The sequence below is a fragment of the Excalfactoria chinensis genome, chromosome Z (assembly GCF_039878825.1).
Source record: "Excalfactoria chinensis isolate bCotChi1 chromosome Z, bCotChi1.hap2, whole genome shotgun sequence".
Taxonomy (NCBI): domain Eukaryota; kingdom Metazoa; phylum Chordata; class Aves; order Galliformes; family Phasianidae; genus Excalfactoria; species Excalfactoria chinensis.
The window spans coordinates 25750594-25764312 of record NC_092857.1 but is presented as its reverse complement, the minus strand read 5'-3'; the positions used below and the strand labels follow the sequence as shown (position 1 = coordinate 25764312).

At 37.0% G+C, this 13719-nt stretch overlaps 1 protein-coding gene across 5 annotated transcripts in view; it reads right to left on the bottom strand.

Moving 5' to 3' along the window:
- The window catches only part of SMARCA2 (SWI/SNF related BAF chromatin remodeling complex subunit ATPase 2), a 102832-nt gene that overhangs the window by 8962 nt on the left and 80151 nt on the right, over window positions 1–13719 (bottom strand). For 4 of the 5 annotated variants that reach the window (XM_072360594.1, XM_072360593.1, XM_072360595.1 and 1 more), the window contains one exon: window positions 9527–9744. In XM_072360594.1, the coding sequence (XP_072216695.1) occupies window positions 9527–9744 (218 nt within the window). Of the gene's footprint in view, window positions 1–9526; window positions 9745–11747; window positions 11984–13719 lie in introns of those variants that run through there. The other variant, XM_072360596.1, reaches the window with a different exon arrangement.

The window sequence follows — 13719 nt, the reverse complement described above, 5'->3', positions numbered from 1 at the left end:
AGTGTTAGGATCCTGGGAAGATCATACTAACTGCACTGAAAATCTCTACTGTGATTTGTACTTCTTCAATCATCTGAAATAATGTGATGGGTAATCTAAAATCCTCTCATTCTCTAGGAGCATGTCACATTATTTGAAGGTGTTTGGAACTCCTAAGGTTTCCAGACTTACCATTGTTAATCCTCTATTAAGTTATATTTATTTATTTATTTTAATTTTCCCACATGTAGCTCTCCAACTAATAGATGACTGTGAGATATTTGGAGATGAAATGTATTGATGGCCCTTACAAGCTTAAGGTTGTGGGTTGTTGGTTTTTTTTCTTTTTTTCTTTTTTCTTTTTCTTTTTTTTTTTTTTTTTTTTTTGATTCTCACATCAAAATAGTGGAAAAAAAACTCTGCTGAGGAGAACTGTAACTCATTGCACAGAGCATTCACATGCCATTTCCTGGCTCATGTTCTCATACTCCCCTCTCTCACAGCCCTTTTTTCTAATTTCCACCTTTGGATGGTAACTTAACATGCAAAACCTCCATAGAAATTGAGCAAGGAGAAGGCTGCTGCCTAGTCTCAGCCTTTACCTCAGCTTCAATCTCGCAGCTACCCTCCATAACAGTGTGGGATCGTAACAGACATGTTAAATTGATGCTGGATCAAAGGTTAATTGAGGCAATTCTGCTACGGAAGATAAGGATAGTGAGAAGTACAGAACAGCTTTGTCCTATATGAAATTCATGAATGCCTATCATATCTTAGACATCTCTTAATGTTTGATCTATTACAAGCATTTTTAGAGGCACAAACTTGCTTTGGGAATCTTAGAGATCAATGAACAAAGAAGAAGGAACAAACAGAACTTTGCCATTTCTTAAGCAGCTGTTGCTCACCTAATCCAAGTTTTCTTAACTGTTCTTAAGACAATTTTGCTCATTATATACTCTGTATCAAAGAAGACAATAATACTGAAGTTCAATCATAGCTTGCTAATCAGTGCCATCCAACTGATATCCCTAGGGACAACTTGCATCTAGAGTATTTTTCTATTCAATGTTAACACTGTAAATGTCCCTACCTCACAATCATTTTTTCTGATTTGCAGCAGCAGACCCTGTTCCCTTTGTCTGCTTACAGTAACTGTCAGACTGTCTCCTGGCTGTTTGGGAAAGACTATGGCACATACAAAACCACATTTCTTGGTGCTGTGGATGCACGGTGAGATAAGAAGGTGTACAGTGCCACTCCATCAGGGAAGGTAAGAGTTAAGCCTATATGCACTACACAAATACTGGTATGGACAACCTTTCAGACCATTTGCACCTCATATTCCAGGCAGTTCACTAGCAACCTCAGCCAACAGATCTCACAGAATTATAGGGTCTAGGATAGACCTCTGGAAATCACATAGTCCAACCTTCCCAAATAAATCTAGTTCATTTGGGTATCATTCTGTTACCAAAGTAACAAAATGAAAAAATGACAACAAAATTGTCATCCCAGATTTCATCCTTTCTGTCCTTATAGAAAATAACTGTGATGCTCTCAGGCCACTCTATCTTCACATCTCCTTCAGTACTGAATTACACTAAAGAGTGAAATTCATTAATTTAATACTTCTCCTGCCAAAGTGGCAGTTCTTTATACTGTGGATTTGAAATTGCTGATCCTGTTAATGATGTCTGTGAGTGATAATGTCATGTCAAATAGCAGAACCCGTCTTCCTCTCAGACTACTAACAGCTATGTATTAAGAACACACTACCAAATTTATAAAATACAAAGTTGCTCTCAAAAATTTATACAGTGTTGACTTGGATTTGGCATGCAAGCACTGAGTTATCACTGCTGTATTTTAAACTTCAGCAGTTTTCTTCTAACAAAGACATATACTTGAGAAGAAATAGAAAGCCACTGATGCAGGTGCTGCTTCAAGTACATTTCAGAGTCTAGCAGTATAATTTAAGTATTATTTAAGAATGAACAGCTACTAATAACTTCCCGATTTTTATCAGATTCTGAAATACAGTACACATATTTGCACTATTAAAAAAGCTTCCTATAATTACACAGCCTTTATTCAATAGCTCCATAATTCTTCCCCCTTCCCCTCCTTTCTACATACTTGCACAAACCCTTATATTGTATTAGCTGAAAAATAAAACAGTAGTAAACTATTACAATAGCAATATTTTATTTTCAAGTTATAAATCCAGCCAACTGCAGCTTGCTCACACAGTCTGTTAAACTAAGAATGCCTCAGAAAACCTTCAAGCTTTTGTTTGATGTAATTAATTACTGAGAATCACTTAAGGTCATGGAAAAAAAAAAAAGGAACAACAAAGCACTAAGGGCATGAAATATGCAACAGACAGAAAAGGAATGCCTGATTTTGTCTACGAAGATCAATAACAGCTTATTCTGCTGTACCATTTTTACAGAACCTCCTCTCACAAGGACTGTTACCTTCTGCTCTTTGCCTATAATATAAAATCACCTGATACTTTCTGACAGTCATGGGCTGTGTCACTGCTACAAATGGAGCAAATTATTAATAATTAAGCATTATTAAAGCAATATTCAGATTTCAGTTTCCATCCTCACTTTTATAATTAGAAGAAAATAACAACAACTAGCAGAACTACTGCATGCGCAGTAAAAAATCACGGTTGCCTGGCAACTAGCAGGATACATGCTGAAGGGAAGAAGGATCAGAATAAATTATGAGAGCTGACTGTGAAACAACCAAGGCTGACAGCTTACTGCATCAGTCCTATTTGCTCACATGCAAATACCTAAATGGTAAGCAAGCTAAAACTCATTATGAGAAATTACTGTTTTTTTAAAAGATTTTTGCTTAGAAAGTACTTGTGCTCAGTGTTTCCAGTTTTACCTTAGAATTGTTTATAATGTGTGTCTAAGTACATACTTCCACTCATTTGGTAAGTATTATTGTTAGCAGAATTAAATGCAGGAGCAATTAGGCTTAATTCATGCATATCTGGTTTCGTTCCCCTTTTCCCTGGCAGCGTGAGGCCAGAAGCAAGCTGCAACCCACCTATCAAACCACTTTCTGTTTAGGATTCAAAAGGGAAAGACAATGACAAGGATGAAGATGTATGATGCTCTTGTATTTCTAGCAAATCTCAGACTTCTTTGTTAACACTGAAATCCAGTGTAGAGTGGTTTAGAATGAATGCTGACATCCAGAAACACAGTATACAAATTTACAGCTCCTATGTGAGTGAAACTCAAAATGACGTTTGCTAAACAATCAAAACAAAACAAATGTGTGTGTGAAGAATTTAAAGAAAACATTAGGACAACCACCTCACTATGTACAACTTCAAAGAATAATCCACATAGGCAGGGAGGTTATTCATTTTTGTTGTAAGTTTTTAGTGATTCATCTTTTTTGAAACTGATTACAGTAATAAATGGTGGACCTCTCCTTATCAATGAAATTGAAACAAGTACTAATACTCCTGTTTCTGAGATACGGCTATATACTCCATAGCTTGACTATAAATAAGAATTATTTCCTCTGCATGTTTGAATACTTAAAGAGTACTAGTTGGCATAATTAATTAGCAGTTAGAGCAGCAATGGCTAATTATATTACTCACTGTATTGCAGTAGTTAAAAACTGCCAACATGAGAAAACCGATGGAAAAAGTTTGAAAGAAAAATTCATTTCACATACAGAGGAAAATATTCTCTCCCAGAGCTACGCTCTCTCAAAATTAGAATGCTATTTGAACATTTTACTTTTAAAGAGGCAGTGATTATAATACAAGGAATCACAGACAGGTGCAGCCTCTTGCACAAGCAGGAAACATGGGTAGGAAACAACAACTCCAGCCTCCAATTTTTTTACCAGTTTTATTAAATGTGGTAAACAGCTACACCACTACAAGGTGGAGGCTTTCTGAAGCTAGCAGGCTCAACACTTAAGTCCTTAGTCTAGCCAAGGCTGATTGGCTGAGGAGTTGGATCACAAACGCAAATCACTGCCTGTAATTGACCTGATAAGGTCATGGGCTTTTAAGTATAATGTTTCTATCTAAACAAAGGTAATGCAAAACAGCAGGTGCACCAAACAGGCGCCTAAACTGTAAACTCTGATGCAAGGCAGGAGTGGACAGAAGATTTGCATGGATGCTGAAGGATTATGAGGAATGAAGTATCATTCTTTGCTTAATTGCAACAATCAAGAAAGTAAAGCAATTCTCACAGCTTGTCTTCCTCTGCAATAATTTAAAACAACAACAACAACTAAACCTTCAAAGGAAGAAAAAGATGGTTTTGAAAGTAAGCATTCATGTGCATGATGCAAAGTCAGTCACCTCAAGCATTTGGTATGCAAATTCCTTAGTCAGAAATTTAACTTCTCTCTCCGGTAAAACTGTTCTTCTCTTTAAAAGGCTAAAGCATTTCAACTATATGACCAGACTAACTGCACTTTCCAGAGATACAACATGCATGTTATATGTTATTCTCCATACTAAGCAATCCTATGGGCATTCCTAATTTCAGAGTGAACAAAAGACAAATTACAATCATCAGAACTAGAAATGAATGACAGTAATCTGGGTTGATGCACTCTCTTCTAAACAGGTGATTTATACAGCAAGATTAAAATGAGGTACCAGCGTTGTAGAGGCAACAAAATACTACTGGAAGTCAAGACACAATATCAAATTCAAATATACTGAAATTCATTTCACACAGAGCCTGTACAGGCAATGTATACATTTTACACTGGATGATGAGGATCAATGTGCTTCCAGGTCTTTGTATCTAAGATCCTAGTAATAGACAATCATATCAATTTTTTTAATCAAGGAATAAATCCTAAATCTAGATAGGTATTTTTGCTCCATTATTCCCTACAGAAGGATGTTCCAGAATTCTTTTTAGTTACTAACTTGAATGCATTCTTGACTGTTTACATTCACATAACCTTGTGTATTCTGTTTCTTTCTACATTCTCCTGGTCTTCATGCTTTCTTTGTTTCTCAGGTGAATTTACTGAAAGCAGTCATCTTCCTCTCTCAGACTGGGCTGTATGAGAATAAATAAAAAACCCTGCTTCCTCTTGCAAGACTCTCTCAACCTAGTTAACACTGAAGTAGCTATTTATACTAGTTTAAGTATAGACTAATCTTCGTTATTCAAGGAAGGTATTCCAGAAGAAGCATAATGACATATATTTCCTTGTCCACACCGGCAATAGTGTTTTCTGTGCTAAATGGTATAGTTCTTTGAATACTTCATTGCCCTGCTATTGTCCTATCTATATTCTTACTATCCCCTTAAACTATTCCTTTGTCTTCACAGCCAATATCACTATTCTTACTGAGAGCTAAATAAGCGTTCATTTAATTCTGCAGGCCACATTCTGCAGGCCACAGAGCATCTGCCCTATGAAGAAAGGATGAGGGAGCTGGGGTTGTTTAGCTTGGAGAAGAGAAGGCTCCAGGGAGACCACACTGCAGCCTTTCAGCAATTGAACTAAGTTTATGAGCAGGAGGGAGACTGACAGTTTGCACAGGCAGACAATGATAGGCGAGGAGGAAATGGCTTTAAACTAAAACAGGGGGATTTAGTTTAGATGTTAGAGGGAAATGCTTTACTTGGAGAACGGTGAGGCACCAGACCAGAGATGCTGTGGATGTCCCGTCCCTGGAGTTGTCCAAGGCCAGGTTGGATGGGGCCCTGGGCAGCCTGACTGAGTGGTTGGCAACACTGTCCATGGCGTAGGACTGCAACCTGTGAGGTACCTTCCAGCCTCAGTCAGTCCACAATTCTATGATTTATTTACTGTGTCACCCTCACTGCACACTACATCTTTCCCTGTTCCATTTTTATTAATATAAATCAAGAAATATTTTCCAGAATGTTCAGTATTTCCTGCAAGCTTTAAACTCACTTCTGGGAATTCTCACTTCTTTTTCTCAAAAAGACAATTCTGAAACAGTTTCAGACTACTTCACCATTTTTTCTAGAAACAGCCTTTATTCTTTCTCTTTCATCCAGCTGAAGTATCAGCCTTTTCCCAGAAGACTATCCTTCACTTTAATGTTAACAGTTCATAATACTTCTATCCTAGCAAATTCAGATCTCAACCACATTAAAACTTCAATTACCGAGCTGTTTTTTCTTAATTTATCAAACCGTACTCTTTTCTCCATTTGTCCATCTAATTTACAATGAAGGAACCAGATTACTTAATCCAAAGTTTTTATCCACAGCTGTATTCCATCCAAGTAGATGCGGCAAAAATTTGGAAAAGCTGGAGTAAGAAAAAAAAAAAAAACAAACAAACAACCATAATGCAAAATCTTTTAAGACTGTTTCTCTGTCTTAGCCTTACTTTGGACATCATTCCTTGAAGTCAGAGGATTCTGACCATCTATGTTGTTTTTCCTTCATTGAAGATCTATTCTTCAGTCTAAACTATTACAGATGAAATTTATGTTATATGTAGGCTTCACTTATAACAGAGAAGAGAAAAATGCTCTGCATCTGTAGTTCTGCTGTTACAGCTGGTAACATATTTTATCCTTTGATACTTAAAGATGAGTAATAAGAGCAGAGGTAAAATTTAAGAATGCAACACTGATTTCAGCACACATTTACTTCTCCACAGCATTTTCTCCACTAATTCAGGTATGACTATTTGTTTCAGCAATACATAAGATAAACACTTATCAACACAAAGAAGAGCCTAAAGAACATAATCCAAGAGTGGAATCCAAAGCAAAGCAGCCTGAAAGGAGGTAGTAGCATGAGTTTGATGAAGTCCTCAACAGTTCTCACTACAAAGTGTCCAAACGGAGCTGGATTTTTTTTTTTTCCCCTATTTTTCTACTATTTGCTTTATTAAATGGGAAATGCCTCCATGAGGACGTGACCTCAATGCTAACTTCACTGGCTTGCATAGAGCTCTTTAACAGTGTTTTACAACTACTTAGATATCTACCACTGAATTTTGTTTTCAGAAGAACCATATGCTGTACTCTTCCACACCAAATAATTGTTTTAAACACTGCTAATTTGCCCGTGTAATCTCCCTTTGACCATATTTTAATAACTGCAGCTCAAACTGCTGGTCAGATCCCCCACGCTGGATGGGGCTTTGAGCAACCTGGTCTAGAGGGAGGTCTCCCTGCCTATAGCAGGGCGACTGGAACTACATGATCTTAAAGGTCCCTTCCAACTCAAACCACTCTATGATCCTATGATTAAAGTTGGTATTGTAGTTTTAGCTCTCCTAGATGTTGACAACCCATTCTATTTTGTTTGAAACTTCTAGAATAAACAAGGAAAATATTGCCAGTAATAGTCTCATGTTATACTGGAGGTCTGAAGAAGTAACATGCTTGCTATTTTTGAACTGAGAGGTAGAAGCTCCCATCAGAAGCATGTCAGTTATGAAGAAGTTCCAGGATGGGGAGCCGAACTATGATAAATTCTTCCTTATTATTCCCTGATTACTAGTCGTGAAATTTAAACACATTTCAGCTTCTTTTTCAGAAGCCATAGCAAGACCATAGACACACAGAATTGCTTGGGTTAGAAGGAACCTTTAAGATCACATAGTTCTAGTCCCCCTGCTATACACAGGGACACCTCCCCATAGACCAGGTGGCTCAAAGCCCCATCCAGCCTGGCCTTAAATGCTTCCAGGGAGGAGGTATTCACAACCTCACCTAGGCAATCCATTCCTGTGTCTCACCACCCTCACAGTAAAGAATTTCTTCCTACTGTCTAGTCTAAATCTTCCAGTTTAAAGACATTCCCCCACATACTGTTGCTACACACCCTTATGAAAAGTCCCTCCCCTCCTTTCCAGTATCCCTTCTGGTACTAGAAGGATGCTACAAGGTCCCCTCAGAACCTTCTTTTCTCCAGGCTGATAGCTCCAGCTCTCTCAGCCTGTCCTCATAGAAGAGGTGCTCCACCCCTTAGATCACCTTCATGGCCCTTCTCCAGACTCACTCCAGCAGCAACATGTCCTTCTTGTGTTGGGGGCCCCAGAACTGGATGCAGTACTCCAAGTGCGGACTCACAAGAAGCCAGTCACACTTCTCTTGATGCAACACAGAAAAGAGTTAGCCTTCTGAGCTGCAAGTGCACATCGCTGGCTCATTTTGAGCCTTTCATGAGATGAGTAAACTAAATATGAATATACTGAGTTTGTAGTCAGCTTTCTGCTCATCCTGTTCACTGCTGTGTGTCCTCTTCTGATACAACAACCTTTGACAACCAGAGAGTCCACAGATCACAGAATGATTCACTTCAACAGTTACTGTGCCAAAGAAGTCAGGCTCAGTATCTTTCACCCGATACTACCTAAGTTAAATTTCTGCAGCCACATCTAGAACAGAAGCTGTAAAAAGGAAGAAGTGCAACTTGCCATTTGAAGTCAATGCATGTTTCCTTACACGCAAAAATTGTACTGTTATACTGTTGTGTGTCATGCAAATACTTCACAATTGTCTCCGAATGCATTTCATACTAATTTAACTAAGATCAGCCTTTCTATGATGCATGTAATTCAACGTATGGCTAAGAAAGGATATATAAACAAAAAGTCTATACTAAGTTTTGGGAGATAAAAGCAGAATTCAAAAACCACAACTTCCTGAAACAAATCTGATTCAAAGGTGCTATTAACTAACAACTTCTCAATTTCCTCCTCCTGAAGCAAAGATGATTTTCAGTTCAGAAACCTGCCAAACAAAAAAATCTTCAAGTCATATTTGGTTTAGAACCTACGTTTATTCCTTAGGCTAAGCTATTTATTGTTTTATGATGCTGAAATGGTTTGATGACCAGGGTTCTACCTCACCTGCATTATTCCCAGTATTTCCACAGTTTTTCTTTCAGTAGTTCAAGAGCTCACAATACTAGCCCTATATATTTTATGTAATCTAACGGGTCATGGAGAGAACTTGCAGTAACAAATCCATATTAATTGCTAATGCATATAAATGCATATTTGAAGAGATATTAATACAGGATGCACTGATTATTAAAGAAAAATCCTTCTCAAGCTGCATGTTCTGAAGTACACCTCCTAAGCAGGATAACTTCGTTTCTAATTTTTTTTTTTTTCTTTTTTAAAATATCTTTCTATATCCACAACTTCCTATCAGGTGGGTCTTCAAAATTTAAACTCTCTACATTAAACTCTCTACCTTCCATTTACACCAGAACAGGTTGCCCAGAGATGTTGTGGATGCCCCATCCCTGGAGGCATTCAAGGGCAGCCTGGTCTAGTGACTGGCCACCCTGCCCATGGCAGAGGGGGTTGAAACTTGATGATCATTGTAGTCCTTTTTTCAACCCAGGCCATTCTATGATTCTATGATGCTATGTAATTCCATGATTAAGGAGGACTTCCAGGATCAAGCCTAAGAGGAATTACTTTTCAGAAACGCTATGTAAGCAATCCATTCTGTAGAATGAAAATATAACTGAAGCAGGACAGGAGGGTGGGGGGAAAAGAGAGAGAGAGTGCTCACCTGTCTTTGTAGTTTATCACTGTATCAATGATGGCATTCATTTGTTTTGTCAGTTTGGGTGGGTTAGGTGATAACTTCTCTGCAGGAGGTCTGCCTCTTCTTTTCTTTGCTTTCTCTCCATCCTCCTTTCCAGAATCCTTATCCACATTTCTTCGTCTCTTCCGCTTTTTAAGCCGGACTTCCTCTTCCATTTCTTCCAAATTGCCGTCTTCAATTGCCTGAAAGTCATGGATTCAAAATGTACAACTTTAAAACAAAGGATGTATCGCAGAAAGAAATAACAGACTATATTTTAAAAACATAAGTGCAACCCCAACGGATGCAGATAATGCGACTCTAAGTATTCATTCTACTTATATGAAAAGTTTCCTCATAAAAAAAAGACTTCAATGGAAAACTGAGTTTCTGGCAAAGACACACTACACACTAATTCATTCTAAAAATCCCTCAGTTCTCTTAACAAATAAACATTTATCTGAACCTTAAATTTCACACCATGTCACAGTTTCACAGCAAACGAGGGCCTGTGGTACTGTGTCAGTAAGTATACAGGAAATAGTTGTTTGTTACATCAGTGGCAGTTCTTGATTATTTAGTTGCACGCAGAACAGAATTTTATGTTGCTTGATTTCAACCAGGACAATATACACTACACTCTGCTCCCAAAACCAGATCACACACAGCTCTTTGTTCACACAAACAATGCACAGCTAACTTACGCAGTAACAATAAGAATCAGATTCTCTTCCAAATAGTTTAAGTGACTTACAAATCATCTAAGCATTAAAGCCAACTATTAAGTATATAATTTTCTTCTACAATAGCATCTAAGAAAAGAGCCAGAAGAACTGACAATACAGTGCTCTGCAGTAAAAAACACTCATAGCATTGGATGCAAAAAAAAAAAAAAAAAAAAAAAAAAAAAAGGAAGAAAAAGAAAAAAAAAAAGAAAAAAATTAAAAAAGAAAAAAAGAACACCACACAGTCACAAACAATGAACAGCAGTTTCCTTTACCTGGATGTATGCTTTTAATCAGACCCAGCAGCACCATACAGGGAGATTAAAAAAAAATAAAATAAACAAATAAACAAACAAACAAAAAAACCCCAAACTGCTACCAAAAAAAAACACCACACAAAACAAAAAAAACAGGGGAAAAAAAAAAGGAATCTGCTCACACAATGACTAAGAGATCCATGTGATACAGAAGCTGAACTTTTCTTGCATTGGGAAAGACCCCCCCTTCCCACTCCAAAATAATAATAAAAAAAGAAAAAAATGGAAAAAAAAAAAAAACAAAAAAGAAAAGAAAGAAAAAAACCTAGGTCATAAAGGAGCTGTTATTATTAAAAAAAAAAAAAAAAAAAAAAAAAAGGAAAAAAAAAAAAGAACCTTAAAACTAGTCTTTCTGATTAATGCTTTCTCAGAACATAACTGCTGTTGATATTTGTCCCTTTTGCCTCTCAATATCGCCTGGAGAACATGCAAATGCTAATCAATCCTTTCTCGAAGCTGAAAGAGCTCTAATCATAAGGCAATTACCTTCATTTTTCCACAGCACCAAACATGGCTAATATTTATGATCATGTGAGCATAACAATCTATATGAAAAGAGTCATTACAGCCCAGACATAATTTCTTTCAATTGTGTACAATGTCTCTTGAAAAACGTTTTGTGAACAAAACCTGGTGCGCAACACAGAACAACCTGGCATGTTAAAAACACCAGTGGGATTTCAGTATCTGTTTCCTATGCATTCTCCAATGTGCAAATCCACAGAACAAACACGAACACAGAATCCTGAGGGACAGCCTGAAACTAGGCCTTAATAATGAAAAGACAATTTACATCATGCTTTCACAGCACTCAGATAACCATTATGAAGGAGGCTTGAGATCTGATGAGTTAGGAAGAAAAAAGAATGAAAAAAAATCTGCACACAAATTCATTAATATTCATTTGGCTAAAGCAGGACACCCACTACAAACCACTGCAGCTAACGAAGATAAAGAAATTTCTCTGCATATCTTGGAAGCTAGAAATGCTAATAATAAATACAGCATGCAAGGCTGTCAACAGTTAATGTCACTGCTCTCCTTAAGCACTCAGTTGTACATAGAATTACAGAGAGCACCGACTTTTGATGTGTTAAACACCTACACATGCCTGTGATGTAGTTCTACTGAATCTTCAAGACAGCAATGAAAAAGGATATTTACCTTACCACTATCAGCAGGCCGGCTATCGGAAATCACAGTTAGTGGGGATAAAATTAACAAGCCAGCAAAGCAGCGAGCTGCTAGTCTCTTCATCAGCTGATCAGGAAAAAAAAGAGAGCTGGGGAAAGGCTATGTTTTCATATACAAGTAATTTTATTTTACTGAAAATTTAATACTGAAAGGATTGTGGATACTCAAATCTGCTGTTTCATTCTACCTACCACAAGGCCTGAAGCCTTCCTCCCTCAGCCTGCTTTAAATATTGACAACTACTTATCGTATTTTTCCCTTCATTATTCTAGCCATCCAAATTAGATTTTTAGTTGAGCAGTTATTTATTCTTGAGACTATTTCAACTGCAATGGCAAAATTAAACAATTTCACATATGATACTAAATCTACACTCAGTTGCATGCATTTTAAAGAGGTATTTATCACAGTAAATGTATTCCTTCTGCTCTGCAGCGAGCAGATCAGGTTTTGGATGCTGAAACTGCTGAAATGCTACCATAATTGACAAGAAGTTAAAAACAAACAAGTTATCATTTTGTTAACTTTGGTATAATTTTGTTGTCTTCCAGAAAATTGGCATCTGCTCAATTACAATAATCTGTGTTTTTGTTTCTTTGTTAAATGTTCTGCTCCCAAAAAATAAGTGCTGCCATCACCTCAGAGTGTACAGCCATCTTATTTTATAATTATACATACAGTTCTTGCTTAGAGTATATGAGACTTTGAAAATAATGACAAAGAGAGAAGGAAAAAATAAAAACACAGTTTTTTAAAAAACTCCATGCATTCAGCAATGAAGTAAAAATTCACAATAAAAATAAAGCCCAAGGAAAATAACTCTTACACTTCTATTCTTAAAATTAGTGACAAGCAGGTAGTAAACTGATTGTTAGCATACCACAGACTTGCAAATGAAGACTAAAATTCCTCTACTTAAACCAATTCATTATTACACTCAACTTTCAAAATGTATGTGCATGTATGTACACTCGGACAGTTTTTCTTAACTCACAGCTTAATTTGCAATTTCTTTTGACAACACTTGCAAACTAATGTGGAAACACAAGCAGATCAAGCATGTTGTTAATAGGACAACTAATTAGTATCGGTCCCTAAACAGTAAATCTATATTTTGGATATAAGTTATAGTATTTAAAATAAAACTTAAAACTTATGAGTTCTTCTACCCTAGATGTGGCTTACAACCCACAAAAATCTAGTATGAGCAAAGGTGTTAATGATCTATGTATGCACCTACTCATGTGCATATACAACAAAATATCTATTAAACTAATCCATCAAAACTCTTATCTATAAGACTACTATTCTAGGACAGAAGCGCCATGCCAAAGAGAACGCCCTTTCAAGCCTTTAATTTCGTGTTAACAGTACAGATCCCAGATGCAAATCTCCAGTTCTTGGCAGATGATGCATTGTGCAAGAGAGCACACACATCTGCCATACTCTGTGCCTCTGGACTGGTGAGGTGAGCAGCGAGACATTCAAGGAAAGCAGTACACAAATAGAACTTCAACAACTTCCTTCTCTTAAGGAAATGAGAAAAAACAGTAGAAGAGCCCACAGCCTTTATTTTGAAAGAAAGCTGTGATATTGTGATAATTTAATAGAGTCCAGTTTTGCAAAGGACTGGGACACCTCATCAAAGAAGCAGCCAGTGGAAGTGTCATGACTCATTTTAAGTCTACTAGTGAGAAAACTTTTGAGCTTTTGTGGATCTTATTGCTGTATCCCAGTCCACGTAGACAAAACTACTTCCTTTCTCAATAGCTAAAGTCACTTAAGTTTCCTGGGGCATCAAAATTGTAAGAAAGAGCATATAGGCCATAAATTATGAAGTCAAGCCTCCTTTATCTGAAAAAGAAACCCACACAAAGACAAAAAGTTGATTTTTTAGAAGCCAAGCAGAAGCTGCTTCTTAGACAGTCAACATTCCTATTGC